General features: G+C 37.2%; 1 protein-coding gene across 1 annotated transcript in view; it reads right to left on the reverse strand.

Moving 5' to 3' along the window:
* Nucleotides 1-17,466, reverse strand: part of pkhd1l1.1 (PKHD1 like 1, tandem duplicate 1) — a 53,791-nt gene extending 36,325 nt beyond the window's left edge. The window contains exons 1-35 of the mRNA XM_028596846.1: nucleotides 17,409-17,466; nucleotides 17,096-17,173; nucleotides 16,556-16,700; nucleotides 16,342-16,450; nucleotides 16,166-16,223; nucleotides 15,969-16,062; nucleotides 15,514-15,567; nucleotides 15,231-15,304; nucleotides 15,089-15,131; nucleotides 14,744-14,814; nucleotides 14,536-14,646; nucleotides 13,435-13,527; nucleotides 11,407-11,672; nucleotides 11,175-11,230; nucleotides 10,893-11,052; nucleotides 9,952-10,087; nucleotides 9,630-9,773; nucleotides 9,306-9,460; nucleotides 9,013-9,123; nucleotides 8,604-8,747; nucleotides 8,266-8,390; nucleotides 8,009-8,172; nucleotides 7,597-7,766; nucleotides 6,399-6,531; nucleotides 5,624-5,778; nucleotides 5,260-5,382; nucleotides 4,326-4,431; nucleotides 3,980-4,087; nucleotides 3,708-3,872; nucleotides 3,446-3,567; nucleotides 2,860-2,992; nucleotides 1,755-1,947; nucleotides 1,173-1,315; nucleotides 840-944; nucleotides 346-528 (exon numbers count right to left, since the gene is read on the reverse strand). Coding sequence (XP_028452647.1) covers nucleotides 346-528; nucleotides 840-944; nucleotides 1,173-1,315; nucleotides 1,755-1,947; nucleotides 2,860-2,992; nucleotides 3,446-3,567; nucleotides 3,708-3,872; nucleotides 3,980-4,087; nucleotides 4,326-4,431; nucleotides 5,260-5,382; nucleotides 5,624-5,778; nucleotides 6,399-6,531; nucleotides 7,597-7,766; nucleotides 8,009-8,172; nucleotides 8,266-8,390; nucleotides 8,604-8,747; nucleotides 9,013-9,123; nucleotides 9,306-9,460; nucleotides 9,630-9,773; nucleotides 9,952-10,087; nucleotides 10,893-11,052; nucleotides 11,175-11,230; nucleotides 11,407-11,672; nucleotides 13,435-13,527; nucleotides 14,536-14,646; nucleotides 14,744-14,814; nucleotides 15,089-15,131; nucleotides 15,231-15,304; nucleotides 15,514-15,567; nucleotides 15,969-16,062; nucleotides 16,166-16,223; nucleotides 16,342-16,450; nucleotides 16,556-16,700; nucleotides 17,096-17,173; nucleotides 17,409-17,466 — 4,288 coding nt within the window. The remainder of the gene's footprint in view (nucleotides 1-345; nucleotides 529-839; nucleotides 945-1,172; nucleotides 1,316-1,754; nucleotides 1,948-2,859; nucleotides 2,993-3,445; nucleotides 3,568-3,707; nucleotides 3,873-3,979; nucleotides 4,088-4,325; nucleotides 4,432-5,259; nucleotides 5,383-5,623; nucleotides 5,779-6,398; nucleotides 6,532-7,596; nucleotides 7,767-8,008; nucleotides 8,173-8,265; nucleotides 8,391-8,603; nucleotides 8,748-9,012; nucleotides 9,124-9,305; nucleotides 9,461-9,629; nucleotides 9,774-9,951; nucleotides 10,088-10,892; nucleotides 11,053-11,174; nucleotides 11,231-11,406; nucleotides 11,673-13,434; nucleotides 13,528-14,535; nucleotides 14,647-14,743; nucleotides 14,815-15,088; nucleotides 15,132-15,230; nucleotides 15,305-15,513; nucleotides 15,568-15,968; nucleotides 16,063-16,165; nucleotides 16,224-16,341; nucleotides 16,451-16,555; nucleotides 16,701-17,095; nucleotides 17,174-17,408) is intronic.
* Between the last annotated feature and the right edge of the window lie 2,914 nt (nucleotides 17,467-20,380).

The raw sequence follows: 20,380 nt of genomic DNA on the forward strand, positions 1-20,380 counted from the left end.
GCGAGAGAGCGAGAGAGAGAGAGAGAGAGAGAGAGAGAGAGAGATTGTAAATATGTGACATCAAATCCTTAAGCATTCTTGGACATGTTAAAAGGTGTGACACGTCATGTCAAAAGGGATTTTAATCTTACAATATTACTTTTATCTGATTAATTAAATGAAAAGATGACAAAAGAACATACCAACACAAACCTGTATAACAAAATAAAGTGTCGCTGGCACTAAACATCACATTGATGATATCTAACAGTAAATAAGTAAAACTTTTTCAGGATGGATTTTTTTTTCAACAATAATGAGGGTTCCTTATAATTTCTGTTGAGGACTAGTGACTCATTATTCTACCTTTGGGTGTCTTGGTCTCTCCGCTGTTGAATGGTCCGTCGTAGGTGGTGCTACCCGGGCTGGAAACACTGAAGACCCGGTACCCGACTATCTGGAAGGCTGGTGCCTCCCAACGCCACACAACTGTGTCTCCAACAAACACCGGAAGTGAGGCAGGGCTCCATGCAAACCCCTCTCCATAAGCTGGTACACACAGACAAATGTAAAGTTAGTCTTAAAGTTAGAAGAACACATAAAGATTTCACTGTCTGAGTTTAAGCAACATGTCATTGAAATACCTTTCAAATCCTATTCCAAATGGCTAGTTACGGTATGTAAAAATGGAAGTTAAACTGTTTTGCTTTTGAAACAGTTTCTAGGTGCAGTCCCATTTAATCTACACGTAACAGCTTCTTTGCTTGCAGCAGTTTTCATTAACTTAATCCTCTTTCTGTTCTTTATTTTGTTCCTACTCAGATTTAATCTGACACCTTCAAACAGGATTGTAAACCTACTGCGGTCGGATCCCTGATTGGTGACGACGTGGGTCTTCTGGGCTGACTGCATAACACACTGCAGTTCACTCTCTGAGGCGGCCATCACTTCACACTGAGCTCCTCCTGTCACATCACAAACAACACAAAACATGTGTAAGAACACATAGTTGCATCACTGTAGATTACCACCAGCTAGTAGCCCTACTAGTTGCTCCCTCAACCATTATTTTGATATCCAATTACAGTATTAATCATTGTATGTTAAACACTGACATGTATGAATGGTTGTTGGCAGAGATTGTTGCTGTGGTAATAAGTGTATTTGAAATTGCTGGGTCTCATATTGCTTACCAAAGGAGACTTTGTTGTCAGAGGTGTTGTTGCTGAAACCAGATCCAGAAACAGTCAGCCTGGTTCCTCCCATCAAAGAGCCGAGCAGTGGGGAGATGCTGTAGACTTCCAGGATGTATTCAATGGTGGCGTTCACACCGTTGCTATGAAACAAACAAGAAAGGGGTCCAATAAGTCCCAAATGAACGTATTCTGGCTTCTGAGCAAAATTGTTTACGTTATATAATCGTTTTGTTGTGTAGCATTAGTTGGAATACAAAAATATAAGTAGGATAAGGAGGATTTACCTGCCAAAGTGGTATTATTGGGCATTAACTATATATACATGATTAAAGTAATTCCCTTTAATTAAACATTACATCATACTGTGTAATGTCTGGGGTGCCTTGAAGACACAGGCCAAGAGTGACCCAACAATGATCATATCATGTTTTTTTAGTGTTTTAAACATTTCCCCACATTCAAAAAAGTATTTACAATAACTATGTTTTATGTTCAGGTTTCAAACATACACACTGTTGGATTTTTGATTTGTGTATGTGTTAAAATCCTGTGTGAAATTGTCTTTCAGGGTAGCTGTACCTTGTCTGAGGGTAGCCATTGTTTCCAACCTGCACATCCACCATGTAAATGCCAGGCGGCAGCACAGGGAGACGGCAGGTGATGCTCGTCACCGCCCACTGCACGGTCACACATTCTTCCCCGCCAACCAACACAATGCTGTCATTGTCTTGGCCTCCCAGGTTCGAGCCCTGGATGGTGAGAACTTCATGTCCTACACAAAAGAATTTCAAAAACGAGGAGTGTTCTGTCACTCAAATGCCAAGATTATTAGCACTTCTAGTCGCCTGGTTACTTCCTCTTTATTATAAGCAACACTGAATGTCCTGCAGATTAACAGGTATTCTTGTTATGTGGATGTTTTTGTATGGTGTACTATAAAGACGTGGAAAGACGTGTCTTTCATGTTCTCAAGGTTTAGTAAGCGTAAAGGGAAAAAACAGAGAAAACATGCAGGTCAACATTACACGACACAAAGAACAGAACTAATAAAGTGATAAAAGGTTTCCTGTGGAGTCACACACAAACTCTGAATAGTAAAGAATATCAAGCATCATGCTATCCTTCTTTCCTTCAGACACATGTACAATTAGATTGATATATCAGTAACTCCATTAGTTGCACTGTGTTATTTGAGAAAACATTAGAAGAAAGAGCCTTTATGTTGACCTGTTATATATTTGGTTTCATTAAAAGTGGGCAAAAAGTGTTGCACACTTTGCCTCCCTATGTATTTCTCTTTTATTCAAAGGACATTTCGGCCCTCAGGCCTTCTTCAAGATCAACAATCATAATCAACTAATTCACTAATAGATAACTGTACAATGCCCATAGAAAATGGAGGGGTGTTTGTTTTGCAGGAGAAAAAAAGATGGGAAACGTTATGAGGCATCGAAATACAATGAATAAATATGAAATCCTTTTTCAATAACAAAGAGAAAGCTGATTATATATTGTATCTGTTGCATTCACTGGACAGATAGGATTTCTATTGACATTTCAGGACAAAACAAATCCTCCCCATTAAACTTCCCCTCTGGGTTTATGCATATCAGTAACGCTTTATAATGATCCTACCTCAGTGTAAGGTTATCAAATGCAAGAATACAGTTGACTCCCAACTCACCAATCACAGTGGTGGTGCGGGGACTCAGGCCTGAGATCTGGGCTGTAAGATTAGTATCGTATGTGAAGGAGCTGACGGCTGTCTGACTCATGTTTCCCACCATCACTGTGATGATCTGGGATCCCGCAGTCCCCTGAAATAAGCAATATGAGAATTTACTTATTAAGAATTAAATACAATAATTGACTAATTCACACACACAACACAATCTTCCACTTGTAAAAAGTTAAATTCATATTTAATAAAATCCTACCCATCAACACCAGAACATTTATTATGTACCGTTTTGCAGTAATTGCCACTTACCACAGTGGTAAGTGGAGTATCACATTGCCACAAACATTTGTACATAGGCTTGCTTTAAAGGAGCTGCAAAAGTTAATTTACTTAATATTAATATTAAAATGAGTGAGCTACATAACTTAATCTACGTATGATGAATAAGATTTTGCACATTGATGTTTTATCAATTTTACTGACATATAAAAGTGTATAGTAAGTGCCCTGTACGGCAGCTCTTTGAGATGTTACATACTGCAGGAAAATAACATCCATAAATGCAGTAGTTTGCAGTCTGAATACTTACTGCCGGCGTTCTGCATTTCAGCTCAGTGTCACTGGCATGAACCACGGTGCACCCGTCACTGCCGACAGTAACTGTGCTGTTCTGGCTGAAGCCGAAACCTCTCACTGTCAGCAGCGTGCCTCCTAAGAAAAATATAAAACAAGATAATGGTTATATATTATTGTATCATAGAGAAAGGGATTCTGCTTTTGATTTTGTGATAAATAAATAATAGGATACTTTACTGCCGCCATTATACAGATGTGCTTGAGTAATGTCTTACCTGCGACGCTTCCAGAGAGCGGGGAGAAAGAGGAAACAATGAGCTGGTAGGTGAAGTGGAAGATGTTGCCTCCTGTGGAGCGTGAATCACCCAGGGAGGGGAAGCCGATGAACACGGGGTAGGAACCAGCACTAGCGCCGCCCAGTCTGCACACCTGAGTGGTAGCTGAAACACAGTTGACATAATCTGGTTAAACTCCTTCCACTAAATAATAAACAGCTGACACATTTACCAACAAGGTACAGTCTTCAGTCAAAACTTCTTTCACATACCGGTGATCTGTTCAACAAGGCATCGGGTCTTTCCCACAATGATGGAGGCGTTCTCACTACCGAAGCCAGTTCCAGTGATAGTCAACAGAGTGCCAAGGCCATTAGACCCTGAAAGGTCAGTGACAGATACAACATTCACCACCATCACCATCTTTCATCATATACTGTATACAGGAAGCCTGAAATGTGAATGTTTTTCTACAAAAGCAGACAATTAACTAAAACTTTTTTATTGTGGATCAATTTTTTGTTTTGATTTCGAAGAACAGAAATTGGTAGTATATATTGCACATTAAAAATCAAGCAATAGCCAATAATGATTCATGTTAAATAAACAATATTTCACCTTGCGATGGACTGATTCCAGTCACAACTGGAGTCTTGTCATCAGACCACTCGAACCCACAGTCACCAGAACACTTTGAGGGAATGCCGTTGATGTAAACCTCCACCTGCAAACAGCATCACAAAACTCCTCATCGAAAATGTAGCGTTTATGACAAAGTTCCACAACCTTTTAAACAACACACTGTGTTGGGACAACAACTAACGTGAAATTACCAGAGATGCAAATTTCTCAGCCAATACAGACGTGTGGAATTAAAATTTTGCCGATGCCGATATTTGTTGTTTTCTTTTGAGCCAGGTAAACAAATAAATCTCATCATGAAAAAATATTGAACAATCTTCATCACACAAGTCTATATTGACGACGTTTCATTTACGGGATTGTTCCAGTGCTGCTGGAGGTTCCACCGGCGGTTCCGCATTTTCGGCCGGTCACTTCGGAAAAACATCCTCCAAGCTAAAACCGACAGTAGCTTTCCTCCCTACGCGCCATCCCTATGTTCCACCAAAACAAGTTCCTTCCCGAGGCTTTTGCAGAGGCACCGTACCTGCGTCTGGCGCTTAGCACCACCCAAGACGATTGTGATTGGTTTAAAGAAATGCCAATAAACCAGAGCACGTTTTTATCCGATCCCGAAATGTTGTGAGGACTAGCCAGACCTTCCTTCGCAGCGCAGTTGAAATACAGTAGGCTAGGTCTGGCAAAGCAAGACTATCATCACACTAACAGTGAAGGAGCAGAAATTCCCCACCATTACAGTGTGTATCTGAAGGCACCATGGAGTCATATACAACATATACAAATACAGCTGCATTATGCAAAACTACAGACAAAAATAGGACTTCAGCAGTGGCCAAAACATTTTGACAGAGAGATAATAGTGAAACCCAAAACCAAAATGTGTGCAGGCCTTTTTAAATCATGGATGTACCTGTGGTTTGGTTTCCCAGACACGAAAGAAATCTCCTGTCATGCTGCGCCTCAACAACCCTCCCTTTACTTTCTCAAGTGCTAAAACAACTGCATTATTTCCAACAACCGACGAGCCGTCAACCTGTAATGAGAAAAAATTACAATCAGGACTCAAGCTGCTATTTACTTTATGCCTGTAGAAACAACGTTTGGAACAGAAGACATACACTACAAGTAAATACTGCTAAAAACATTACTAGCAACACCATTGTTATAATACAATCTTAAGTAATGAAGATTCTTTATAGTAACAAAGTGTTTGGGCAATGCACCAGTATTGACAAAAACAAATCAATAAAATAATGATGAAATAGGAGTCTGACCTGGATCAGAGGCTGGTCTCCAGGTTTGGTGAGCCACTTAACCGTCCACTTGGGCCTTCTGCAGCTTCCCTGCCATGTGACGCTGACTTGACCCATCCCTGCGATTCCCTCCAGAGCGTACTTCAGGTCCTTCTCACTGATGTCTACTGGCAGACCTGAGAACAAGCAGTGGTTGTTTGAAGACACATCAAGCAGTACTGAATGCATGTATGTAGAAACATAGTGTTGCATGCAGCAATGTGGAGTGCTATGTCGGGCTTAAGTCTTAATTACATCAACTACAACTGTCTTTTAGCAACATATCTGAACTACTGGGGTCCATGTTCTCAAGTACGGACTGCAAAACTAAAAGATGTCAGTATGGTTTTTCACCAATATCACAAAGACTACAAACTAAAAACTACAGTAAACAAGGGGATATTCTTCCATTGAGAAAGAAAGACACAGTGGTAAAAGAATGACTAAAGCTAAAATTCCATGGATTTATTTTATAGTTACTTTAAACTTAATGAGACTTCCTTTAATCAGTTCTGTGTTAATAAACACTGTTTCATTTCTCAGAGATCGCTTTATAAGGAACCTTGGAAACTGGCCAAACATCTCCCGCATACTATTCACTTTGTGTTAACGTTAGCTTCTTATTACTACGTAAAAAGTCAGTGGTCCAACTTGGGTAAAAACCTTTCGGGTGATCCTATCAGTGGAACAACGTGCATTCAGACAGGACAGTGAGAATTGTTACAATGCAAATACTACAAATGCCCATCTGGGCTACCTTCAGCTCGGCCTCCATAAATCCCCACATCAAAGGTGCCGTTCAGAGGTGGGGTGGCTCTGTGAGGGCGAGTGATGCTGACGGTGGCTGCTCCTTCTCTGTATTTAGCCATGTCCTCGCTGCTGTTGGACATCTATGAAATATACAAGTGGGAAAAAACAGGATTAAAAAGATTATTTTTGTAATCCACAAGCACATTGTAGGCATCTAAATAGGATGTGCTGCTTTTAACATCACCGTACTAAAAGACTGAAACAAGCATTTCTTTTTCTTCAAAATTATATCATTGGAGTAATTGGACAGACATTATCTGGGATCAATGTGGAACTTATAACCCTAAATGAAGCATGTACAGTATAAGATTATTTTGAGACATGAGACATATACATGATCATTGCGGCACCTCTCTGTACTGTAGGTTATATCACATGGCTGTGGGCTACAATACATTTCCTCTGTTTTTATATGTCACACTGTTCAAACAGTTCCTAAATCTGACACCCAGTTTTCCTTGTGAAAAGTCCTTGTCTTTATGTTGTTATCGGGATAAATCCTACAATTCCTCTCTTTTTCGTCAACAAAATTAATTTAATTAATTCCCAATTTCTTAGGGGCTCGATGTTTGTTATATCCAGCAATCATGTAACGTTGGAAGCAGCAGTACCCAGTTGTATTCCCAGTTTTTTAATATCCATTATCTAATGCTTTCTATACTGCTCCAACTGCTCCAAAATCCAAACACCAAGTTTATTGGGTACCCAGGAAACCTAGTGTGAAGTGGATTGGATGAACGGTTCATGAGATATTTTGAAGACCAACACAGGCACGCACGTTTGATTTCTGCAACACAACCTTTCCTTTGTGTGGATTTTATTTCCCAAGAAACACAAGCCGATTTAGAGAGTCCAAATTGTTGCTCCAAGAGACTGACTGTACTGAAGTAAATGGAAAAGCCCCATCTTATCTCATTATATCGCTGATTAACTGACAGGTGGTTGCTCCTTTCTTACTTCACTTCAGCTTCACCCAAAGCTCCACACCTTTGCCCAATTTTGGGTTTCCTGGTTCTAAAAATTAAAATGAACCTAAACTATGCAGACAGTATATCTGTGGTATCCTGGAGTCTACACTGCTGCCCAAAAAAAGATATAACACAATATGACATTGTTCATGTACATAAATTCGATTAATTAATTACCTCCAAGAAGCCAACTTCTATCAGTGGGAAATCAAAGGCACATTCGAGTGGTGTGGCTTTGATCGTGTAGCTGATCTGTGAAGCATTTGATGTGGCTTTGCTAACAGCGATCACCTCAAAAGAACGACCAGAATTTTCAAAGGGTGCAAGCCTTCTCTTCTGGGGAACAGCTGTAATAAAACAATGCAGAGGAATAAAATGAGCTGCTGACCATCTAAGTCTCAGAATTAGTGAGCAGCATCTGCACAGCCCTACTGTTACATAAAATTGAATACAATGCTCTACAATGTTGAATTGTTCAAAAGAATATGTGGAAAAATATTTGAATATAGTCTGAATGCAGTAGGATACAGTGGGGGTTTGACAATAAATAATGGTAACCCACAATCAAAACTACTATCAAGCTCTTTACCATTTTCATCATCTGTGGTGGGTGTCTTTCCGATGTAAACGGCATCCACGTAGAAATCTGCACCAGGGACGTCTTTGTAGAGGTAAAACTCCTGAAGACTGTAACTGCTTCCTATGTAGTCTGTCTGCAGGGAACTCTGCAGATCCATGCATTTGTAACTCCATCTGTCAATAAATAACCACCTTTATAAGAAGCAACTTTGCTGAGAAGTTTGCATATAACTGACAAATTAAAAGGACTTTGAGGTATTTACTGACCCTTGGCCCTTGGTGAAGAGAGATTTGATCTTTGCCGTCTCTGTCTGGGTTTTGCCTTGGCTGTCGCGGTAAGTGAACTTCATTCCAACTTCATCCTTCAACATTCCCTTGTATGCAAAGCAAAGCTGCAGGGAAAGGAATGGAAAACATGAAAAGCAAGTTGAGCATGAGTATGAGCAAGTTGCTCATACTGTCTTTTAGAGACAGTATGAGCAACAATTTAATTACCAGCATGTTTTAGTACATTTATCAACTACTTTTTTGATTGCATTTATTGCGGTATAAATTCTAACCAGCTCTACAAAATGAACAATAGAAAAAGCAGTTGTGTGTTTTACCGTGGGAAAATTGTCCAAAGAAACTGGTCCGTAGCTCACACCAGACTCTTTGGTGTAACTGTACTTGAAAAGAACCTCTGCGTTCTTCAGCGACCACAGGCCACAGAAAGCGTTTTTCACTGGAGTCCCTATTTCACTATTGAACTGGTGAGTGCAAGAAATCAGAAAACTGTGAACATTTAAAATCAGATGCTCTCCAAGGATTTATGGTCTATGATCTAATTCAAATATGTAAAATGAGTGTTTAAATTAACAAAGTTCTTTTAAGTAAGTCAGTTTTTGAAAATAATGGACACAGGAAATGCTTTTCATAAACATACGTGTCACGTCTCCATATTATTTTTGTTGTTGTTAGAAATATCACTTTTACAGTCAGGACAAAATATGTCAATTTTTTGTTCTCACTGACCTGAGAGTTGTCATTTTCAAAGTCTTTGAAGTATTTCACATTAGTCCCTTCAGGGGTCAGGATCTCATCAGGACACTCAGGTTTCATCATGTCCACCAGAGCCGACCGCACCTGTTCACAATCACACAAGCTGGATTTTAGTATCGCTGCTTCCTCAAGTATTACGTTTTTGCACAGTAAAGGATGTGACATCTGCAACAACTTCAGTCCAAAATAAGAAACGAAATAAGATATTATTATTAAGTCATTATTTCAAGTGTTGCAATCACACTGAATCACAGAATGAGACCGACCTCAGACTCATTTGCATTGAAGGCGATGGGCTTTGTAGGGATTCCTCCCCAGAGCAGAGTGAAGGTCTTCATGTTGCTTCTCCCCTTTGTTACCTCAGCAACAGTGATGTTAGTGTCAGAGCCAAAAACTTCCCAGTGAAGAGGTTTAAAATCCCCTGCAGTCAAAGAAAAATTCATATGATCAATTTATTAATTTATTGCACGTGGCTGCTAAAACTACAAATACAATGAGGTACGCAGATACCATATAGTATAATGGTCGGTTACATAAATGCATGTGAATAAAGTGAAACAACCACTCGCTACTTGTCTGTCTCTTCATACCTCTGTCAGAATCAAATGTGACGGTGTATTGAGATTCTTGGCTATCGACCTCTTTGGTGACCTGCACTTTGTCGGGTTTGATGGACCAAAGGCTGTTCAAGGATGCCTCCACTATAGCTGCTGAGGCACTGATGGGAATTGGTCCTAAAAAAAAAGGAAAAAACGGAGCTTATGAACAAAAATAATGTTTAATTAGGTTTAGGGTTTCCCTTTTGTGGCTAAAATGCTAAACATATGCAGTTGTGATATTTTAAGGTAAGCAATGAGCAAGATACATGTGCAAGATTGTCTTTTTAAATGAATCCATTGTAAAACAAATTACCTGTCATTGCATCTCCGTAGCCGAGGCTGAAGAAGGTGCTCTCACAAAGACTGCTGTCACAGCTGCTGCTGACGGTAACCTTCTGGACCTCTTTAACTGCAGTGACATTTCTGGGCCAGGACCCAAAGGTTACCACCTGGGTAACAGTGATAATATGCAAAAGTGAGGTACAGAGGTGGAAAATAGGTGGACATTGAACTCCCATGCAGAAAAGTAATTCCTATAGAAAAGGAAGATAATTTCCAGTTTGTTGTACCAACCTTCCCTCAACCTGCTACGTATACTTTTTACCTCACCCCTAGTGATTTCCTACATATTCACTTAAAATGCAGTAAGGTGTGGAGGTATTGCTGTGATTGAAGACATTGGTATCTCTGCCTCCACAAAATAAAACTGTAAAAGCTCGAAACAACCCGAAAAAAGAATGGAAACTTATTAGAGGACTAGACAGAAACCAGTTAATGCTAAATGGTCATTAGTTGCTTTTAACAGAAATGTTTAAAGGTGGATTTTAAAGAGCATACAAATTAATTTCAGTGTACTCAATTAGTAATAATCACAAAGGGAAACTAGAGAGGTGTAAAATACAATCTATTTTGTTTAGTTTAACATTTTGGGAAGTATGCTTATTAGCTTTCCCTGTACAGTGAGAGAGTGGTGTCGATCTTCTCATCAAACACGACAAGAAAATGTCTCGAGATGATACACATGGGACTACTTAAGGTGCTATTAAAGGACTTTGCTCCATAAATCCAGGCAATGACTGATGTATGTGAGTACAGGACATCTTTGACTACACCCATACCGAAAATCAGATAATTTGACTGTATAATTTGGGAGATTTTTCAAAGTAAGTAGTCATTCTTTTAAGGGGCGGTGAATAGATAATCTGGGATGAGCTGTGTTTAAGAGAAATAAACTACAGGTTTGCAATTACATACCTGTTCCTCATCGAACACGTCATATTTAACCTCGATATCCTGAACCTCATTGACAGCACCGTCTGCCTGGTCTTCTGTAAAGGAACTGTCCTCTTGGAAAATGGCGAGGTTGACACTAGCTGCACCGGCATATTCTTGATGAAGTATTTCAATGTAGTAGCTACAGGAAAAATAGTTTTTGAATTGTTTTCAAGGGAAACTGTAAGTTCACAACTAACATGAATATGGTGTGTTTTCTATTTATGATTAGTCTTTCACGAGCCATTAGAGTCATGTACTTACGGTTTTCCTTCCTCCAGAGCCATTTTGACAAAATTTGTCTGGTACGCAACTTTAACCTGAAGTGGAGGTTGTGGAAAAAAACAAGCAAGGAAGATAATGGGATTTTCTCACAAAACAATAAATCTAAATTACCTAAGTATCTTTGACTGCTTCAAATGGATAGCATGCTTTCTTTTGATAACTTAGATGATAACAGGTGTGATTCATGTTGAACTAAACCCTCTGTTCATACCTTGTCTTCTGGGCGATTGGAGTTGCTGAGGTAGAGCTCACATCGGTAAGAACAGCTGAGGTATATTGTGTAGTTGGCGCTGGCTGGAGGAACAAGGAAGCCCCTGGATCGTGAGCTGAAATAATTAATTTCCCAAGCTAAGACGTGGGGCATGGAGTCGATCCACTGTGCCCAGTATCCAGTTGTGTTCTCATTGTAGCTCCAAATGTCCGTCAGGTATGATGATAGTGTCTTGTTCCACACCTCCATCTTCAAGCCTCTTCCACCTGGATTTAAAAGATGTGCATGTAAAAAAATGAATTAAAAAACAATAAGTCGATTAATTAATGAGCCCACCAACAGAAAATTAAGCAAAAACACTAAACATTCATTGGTTTCAGCTGATCAAATGTGAAAATGTGCTGCTTTACTTTGACATTTATGATATTTATTTCATCACATTAACCCTCATGCCTTCCTCAAAAAAAATAACACTGGACACCTTTGTGGCAAAAATGTACACGCACACAAAAACTGCTATTAAATCATCATATATCAATATTTTTTTCTGCTTTTTTTCATAAATCACTTAAACAACTTCTAACTTAATCAAAACCACCAAACATTCAATAATTTTCAGGATTTTAACCCTTTAAATGTTTAAATGTTTATTTATTTGCAGTATTCCATTATTTATTGCAAAAAAACACAAAAAAATGATTTCTTTTCTATATAATGAATAATATGTAGATGGGGCTTTGGTGGGGATTACAGTCTTTGATATGTCAAAGATTATGAACAAAATTAATTTGATTGCATTAGTATTTTTTACATAGTGCCAGATACTCCCTTCGGACACCTTTGAGGCAAAAATGTACATGTCCAAAATTATTATTATTGAATTAAATCATCATATATCAATATTTTTCTGCTTTTTTTTCATAAATCACTTAAACAACTTCTAACTTGCTCAAAACTACCAACCATTCAATAGTTTTTTTTAGGATTTTAACCATTTAAATGCCAGTTTAATTCTTTAAAGCAATTATTATTTATGAAAAACCTAACAGAACATTACTTATTTTCCATAAAATAAATCGTAGGGGAATGGGGCTCTGGTGGTGATTAGTCTTGGATATGTCAAAGATAAGCAACAAAACTGATTTGATTGCATTAGTATTTGTTATGTAGTTCCAGATACTCCCACTAGACACCTTTGTGGACAAAAATGCCTCATTGACTTCCATTATAACCACATGTTTTTATCTCACTGCCTTTACAGTATAAAACCATGCATTCTGTAATGTCAGCATTTCATTTTGAACAAAAGTGGTGATATTTGACATTTTTACAGTATTCCACCAGATTCAACCATTTTGCCCTTGTAGGCCGATCGATGAAATCATTGTATTTTTGCCAGTTATATTATGGAGGTGTGTGTGTGTGTGTGTGTGTGTGTGTGTGTGTGTGTGTGTGTGTGTGTGTGTGTGAGTGAATGAGAATTTGTGTAAATCTGTAAGCAAGCAATGATTATTTTAGGGGATAAAAAAGGACATCTTTTGAAGGATGCATTTCATTTGTCTTTGGACACGTGCTTGAATAAAAAATTTTTTGTAATAAATAATACAATACTTCAAATAAATAAACTGGCATTGAAATGGTTACAATCCTGAAAATTATTGAATGTTAGGTGGTTTTGATTAAGAATGAGTTAGAAGTTGTTTAAGTGATTTATGAAAAAAAAGCAGAAACAAATATTGATATATGATGAATTAATAGCAGTTCTTGTGTGCGTGTATATTTTTGCCACAAAGGTGTCCAGAGAGTACAAAATGAATCATTTAAAAAATTTGACTAAAAAGAAAGGTTCCTACAAAATGTCATGCCATAAGCAGTAACACACCAAAAATGATCACAAAATGAAAAGAAAAAAAAATTGAGAAAAATGTACAAAAATGTCCAAAGAGGGCATGAGGGTTAAAAGACAAAAGCACAGAAGAAGAAGAAGAAGAAGAAGAAGAAGAAGAAGAAGAGTAGGTGTGTCCTCACCTGGGTAGACTGTCAGACTGTTGTTCATCTTGTGTTTGTTGGTTCTGCAAGTAATTCTGTCATCCGACACACTCTGGATTTCACAAGGCAGGCCTGAAGAAAAATCTGTGATTAAAAGCAGCTCACAAAAACACAACAGCACAAGCTTCACTGAAGGGAATAGTTAACTGCAAAGTGAAAAAGTACTAATTGTCAGCTTAAACACGGCTGAAACTTTGTAGGTCTGAACTTTGTATGTTTTTTATGCACTTTACTGGACTTTGTGTGGAAAATGACGGAAATTAGATTTTAGGATGATGTATTTCTTTACAATGAACTGAAGATAAAAGCATGTTAATGTACCTTGGTTGAATTGTTCCATTACCACCAGTTATTGCAATTTCCGATCATTTCATCCCTTTATTTGTGATATTTTGTTTCATGATACACCTTGTAGTTACAAGTTAAATCTTTGTGTTCCAGTGCTTTGATGTTTTTTCAAGTTGTCTAACTTTAAAGCATTGAAGCAAAGGCACGGTGGTCTTAATGTGAACATGAAGGTCTGAAAAATCTGATTCAGTAAATTATATAAATAGGTATATTGTCATTTGATTATGTATGCTCTGCAATGCAGAGCATACATAGGTTTATATACATTTCTGATTAATTTCTAAGCCCTTAAATTCATCAAAGATCATCATATTTGCAATGAGAAACTGTGGAATATTGATTTAATTTGGATGATTATTGTGTCAAAGAGCATTCAAGAGGAAAAGTGAATTACTTTGCTGTCAAACAGGTACTGTAACCAAAAATGTCGAATGACTCATGACATCTTATTGTCATGGTCTGTTGTGTCTCTAAGGTTTCAGGACATTCTTTCCTCTGCCGTGCGTCAACTCTATGGTTTTCTTTTGTTTGTTGTGTCCGTAAATATGTGAATGTTCTGTTTGTGTTGAAAAGGATTATCACCATTGACAATTTGAGCCCCCAACAACGTGTCGGGTTTTGTTACATCCAATTGTACATGCCGAACAATTTTGTACTGTATGAAAACAACATCAGAAAAGTTGTCATGGTATTATGAACTGGTTACAGCTGGTGAGTTTCCCGTCTGATTACCTCCAACGAGAACACGTGCTGGCCGATCTGTTTGGTCAAAGAAGCGGCCGTAGATGGTCAACAGGGTTCCACCCAGGACACTGCCCATGGATGGGGAGACTCCTGTCACTTCTGAACAAGAAACATAACAAACATTTCACTGTAATAAGAATAAACACTACAGAGAAATTACTTTATTTTGAACAAATGATTTTTTTGTATAACGTACCTGCAAAGGTCTGAAACATGGAGAGCTTGCCCAAAGCTGAAACCCTGTACAGGTTCTTTTCTGAAAAACTCCTGAGGATTTTAAAGAAATGAATTGTTCATAATGTTACATTGTTGTTGAGTTAAACAGTTTATCACCAAGAAGTCAAACTCGTCAGGAGCTTAATATCTATGCATTTTTTTCAGTTTATCTAGCTGCACTTTGAAAAGATGAATAAACCCTGTGGTTAGACTTCTTTCTAAAAGCACGAAGGTGCATGTATGTAAATTTTAAACTGATGTTAAAATGTAAATAAATGCAGCAACCTCAGTTAGCATTAGGTCAAATGTTTTAATAATGCTTTACCTTCCATAATCACTATCAAGGATGTAACTCAAGTTGTGATGCCCTGTTGGAAAATAAAATACAATTATTAAATGACAGTTTGCAAAGTTTCAAAATGGACCTTATTTTAAAGCAGCTGTAATTATGAACAAACCCAGCTTACCAACATATGTCCCCGTCATTTTGCAGCTCATGTATCCCGACTGAGAGTATTTATAGTCCAGTTGTAGGCCATATCTTTAGAAAAAAAGTAATACTTTAATTACATTTTTTCCAACTATTATATCAGTTTTATTGAACATAACTTTATCACACAAAATATTTCTCTGCAGCTGAAGTTGCTGTAAGACATACCTTAACTTCAATATGCTTATAAATTGCATTTTGGTGTGTTTGTACTGTGATTTCATTTCTAAATGCAATCTACATCTAGAGAAACTACTTACAGTTCATCTGACTGTGGTTTAAGCAGCTCGCATGGCATCCCTCCCATGTAGGCTCTGCAATAAACAAGATCATATTCATTAATTTATTACAAGAGTATACAGTTTATATTAAACAATATACCTACATTTACATTAAATTGATAGTTAACAAGCAAACAAATATACTTCTGTAACTGTCAGTCTTACATTTTCATAAAGCAGGGGACTAAATCTCAGTGGGTTGAGATCATTTCAACTATTTTCAATGCAAACAAATATCTTTAAAAAATGTCAGACTAGTTTCTTTAGCATGTATTAGTGGATCAGTCTGTCTTCTTTTATAGGATATTGACAGGATATCATCGTACAGCTGTTAGAAATGTCCCTCATCTAAAAAATATTATGCTTGGGTGGAACAAAAGGCTTTACAGTAATGTGAACGTTTTAAAGTATCTATTTTTATTTAATTTTAATACCTCAGAAATCTGACATTGAGGCCGTTGGAGCTCGGGTCAGTGTTACTTCCATACACATCAGAGAAGATAAGTCCTCGCAGTGTCACCAAGGTGCCTGCAGTGATTTTTGAAAGGGGTAAAAAAGTAAAACATTAAAGTATAAAGTTCAAACTGGACTCTGTAAATGAAGTGCATGCTATAGAAATAAAGAACTGTACCTGGGGGACCACTGACTGGACTCAGAGAGTAGATAGTAGGCGTGCGGTACCAGACAGGCTGAAAAAAAGTTATATTGAGAATGGAAAAAGACTGTTAGAAACACATCCAAACTTGACTGCAGGATCCATTAACTTGTAAATGAAGGTGTCTTGTGTTGCATTAGCTGCAAACTTGCATTGAAGCGGCACTGGTATGAATTGTACACGCCTCTGCACAAATTGTTGTCAGGAATGGGAACACCGTCCACACTGACACGGACCATATACTGACCAGTTGGCATGGCTCTGTTATGGACATATTAATGATTTTGTGTAAAAAATGTGTAATGATTTTACACATGAAGTGACTTATGTATATTCAATTAAGAGTCCACTTGACCCGCAGGCTACCTGGTGTAACACATGATCCGGTTGCCGTGTGTTGAGTCTCTCTCCACATCACAGGGGACTGACAGGGTATCTGAAACCAGGGTCACACGGTTGCCAAATGTGTCATCTTTTGGATTTAGCTGGAACTGTTTCTCCTGGGCAAAACCTGGGGAAAGAAACGCACACAAGGGAAACATTTAGCATCATGAAAACAGGTGAAAATGTAGCTAAAGTCCCACATGTCTTAGATCAGGAGTTGACTTTTGTAAAAACAAATGATCCACAACTATAACTACCATAACTACTTCAAGCCTAATTTCTTCAGTTGCATCTCCTCAGATAAACAGTGTTCGGTAACTAGTACAAACAGGATTATTTGATTATCATACCAATATTTAGTCATTCATTTGTTTAATGTATCATAGCTGAATGAAAAAACTAATGTTCACAGTAGTTCTTAAAGATAAATTTGGGCTATAATAAGGCATCATTGTTTTGGATTAAACGTTACCCTTAACAAATCTGCAACGATAACCTTCATCTGAGGATTCAATCTCTTACCGTCTCCGGAAATGGTGAGTCGTGTTGCTCCATTGAAGCTGCCTATATTCGGAGATATGTAGTCAACGCGTTGAGTACCTGAAATATACATCAAATAATATTAGATCTATTAATGTATAAAATTATATAGCCTACAAGATAACTTATTTTTCCCTGAGCATTGGGCTGGTAGAGACTTATAAGGAAAATTGTGCAATTTCCGCATTTAAAAAGGCACAAACTGACATCCACACCTAGAACAGAAAGTCTATTAAAAAATGATGAGGATTAGATACAATGTTATTATTATGGTACTTTGTAACTGGCTACTTACTGCAGCAGCAGCACAAAAGTGCGAGGAGGAGAGCCGCCGGTTTAACCAGGGACTCCATCCTGGAGATTTTCCCAGACTCCCCTTCTGCTTCACCTGCAGTCTGTTGTGATGGTGTAGCTGTTGGAAAACGGTAAAACATTTAACACCAAAAGTGCTATTTGAGTATAGCCTACCCAGGTAAAAAAGTAGTATACTTTAGTGTATTAGAAATATGAATGAAGTACATGAAGTATAAAACAAGTATGCTTCTACTTGTCGTGCTTTATTTAAAGAGTATTTAATATGTACTTTTTAAAAGTATACTTCAAAATAGATGTAATTAAGTTCAACTTCAGAGTCCAAAAAGTGAGTATACTAATTTACCAGTAATCAAATCATTTTTTAAATGTACTTTTTGAAAGTGTACTTTTTTGTTAATGTATTTTAAATTGTATAGAAGTTTATTTTTTTTAAGTGTATTAAATTTGACATACTTAGAGTGGCAATTCAGTGTACTTATGGGAAGTATATTTTTTGGGAAATTAATTGTTAGTATACTTTTTTAAAGTGTACTATGATCTCACTTCATTAAAAGTGTGACTTCTGTACACTTTATACAGTACACTCTAAAATAAGTGTATTTTTAGTGGCATATCAGAGTACTTTCATAAAATATGTTAAAATACAAAAATGTATAGTGGTAACTCAGTGTACACTTATAGTAAGTACACTTATTTTTAATACAGAGTTAGCATAATTTTTGAAAGTGTACACTAATTTCACTTCATCAGTAGTGTAATCTTAGTACACTGTAAACAAAGTGAACTAAATATAAGTGTACTTTTATTAGCATATCAAAGTACACTGAAAAAATGGGAAATAGCAGGTCTTTGAATTTACAAAAATGAATTTAGAATATGCTACGAAATTCATTTATATTCTTTTCAAGAACATGGTTCAATCTTGTACACTTCATGTGTTTTTGTATAGATTCCTTTTGCGTTGATTGAAATTGATTGAATCGAAAATTTTAAATGATCGAATTAAGTTTGGTCACTACCGGAAATGGTATATTTGAATAAAATGGCGCCAGGAAGTGTAGGTGGCACTTTCCGGGCACTGACACCAACCGTTTATATACTGTCTATGCTGCCAACACAGACAAACTGTTTCAACAAGGACATTGCCAAAACAAGAAGAAGGTGAAGAAGAATGTTGAGCATGTGTTGGCTGCGTGCAGGATTAATTCTACAGCAGCCATGTGTTGTCTCCTTCACGAAAAATTAAGTTAACATCAATCAAAATGATTTTGTTCATGTTCATAATGTTTTTGTACTGCATGTAACGGTTACAAAAGTCCGTTCACTTGTTTGTGCATTCTATAAATATATCGGTTTTCTTGTAACTAAGTTAGCTAATACCATCACTAACTAGTAACTACTTAGTTTAGCATTAATAATTGTGTTTCTCCCCCTGACGGTCCTGCTCCTAACAATGGTATTTCAATGTAGCTAACGTAATGTTAATGGCAGCCGGTGAAGAGGAGCCAGTCAGCCTCATAAGAATGAGTGTTAAGTGGTCGGGTTTAGTTCGCAACATTTAGATTACGTGTGTGTGTGTGTGTGTGTGTGTGTGTGTGTGTGTGTGTGTGTGTGTGTGTGTGTGTGTGTGTGTGTGTGATATGCGGGAGGGTGCTGCTGACATGAAAATGTATCGGGGCAGTGTATGGGAACTCTTTTTTTTTTTTTTTTTTTTACCATGTCATTTTCCTAAATCTCTCTCCACTCCTGCACGCTAAAGAAGCCTTCCATAAATCATTAAGTTTTCATATAAATGAAGCAGCGTTTTTAAGGTCGGACTCAAACTGGATTTTTAGCCCACCTTTGTGTCTTTGTTGTGTGCTTTATTTTGTGTGGTCTTTTAATTATTGAGTCAATGTGCTTGGTTCACCTCACTGATTCTAAATGTTTTCTTTCATAGGATCCTATTTGAACAGCATACACAATCAAATGCTTTATAGTGGTAAGTGCTGTCATATTTCTTTTTTCTTTGTATATTTCCTAAAAAAATTGAAAGTTACAGATGGAAACATTTATTTGTTTCTCAATTGTTTACAAATGAAAATGGACCTACTCTCACAGATATCACCATTTTAAACTTTAACAGTATCAGAAACTTTTTTTTTTTTTGAAAAACATTAAGATTTTAGAATTGTGGAAAGGTTATGTAATGTTATAGGTTATATTTTACATACCACAATTTATTGGCAAGAACGGCAAGGCCCAACGTCTACTTATTTTTCATCTTTCTCCTACTATATTCATCTTTTTGTCTCAGTTTTAACCTTTCCTCTATTTATTTTCTTAACTTATCTTCATATTTGTATCTTTCTTTGTCTTTACTGTCAATCTCTTTCCTACGTGTTTGGAGTTGACAGCAAGGCTACTACCTTTGTAGTAACCATGTTGTAATATTCTTAGAGAAATATGTACCCATATGACAGTGTACACCAGTTGACTTCAAAGTGTAGTGTGTTAAAAAAAAACCAATGCAATCCACATGTTTATTTATGTTTATTACAGTTAATAATAATTAAATAATCTAAGTACTACGAAGTGTGGTAAAGCCACATATTTTTGCAATCTGCACTTTAGTTTGTGTGATTTGTTTCTGACTTTCATATAAATGTTTACACCAGGCTTGGTCAGTGCTCAATATACTACTGTGATTGAAGTAGTTAAATAAAAGATGTCATTCATATAAATTCATGCATCACCTAATTTCATCATCACATCCAGACCTGGCCTCCAGGAAATAATCTCAATCTATCTAATCTTGTGTTGTTCATACTATACAAGGATGTATTACTTGTCTTTGTTGAATAATACAGAAGACCAAGAGCTTAAAAAATTATTGCATATTAAATTGCAATCACAATATTTGTGGAAAAAAATCACAATTAGATTATTTTCTAAAATCGTTAGCCCTACTTA

Source organism: Perca flavescens, chromosome 14 (assembly GCF_004354835.1).
Source record: "Perca flavescens isolate YP-PL-M2 chromosome 14, PFLA_1.0, whole genome shotgun sequence".
Lineage (NCBI taxonomy): Eukaryota > Metazoa > Chordata > Actinopteri > Perciformes > Percidae > Perca > Perca flavescens.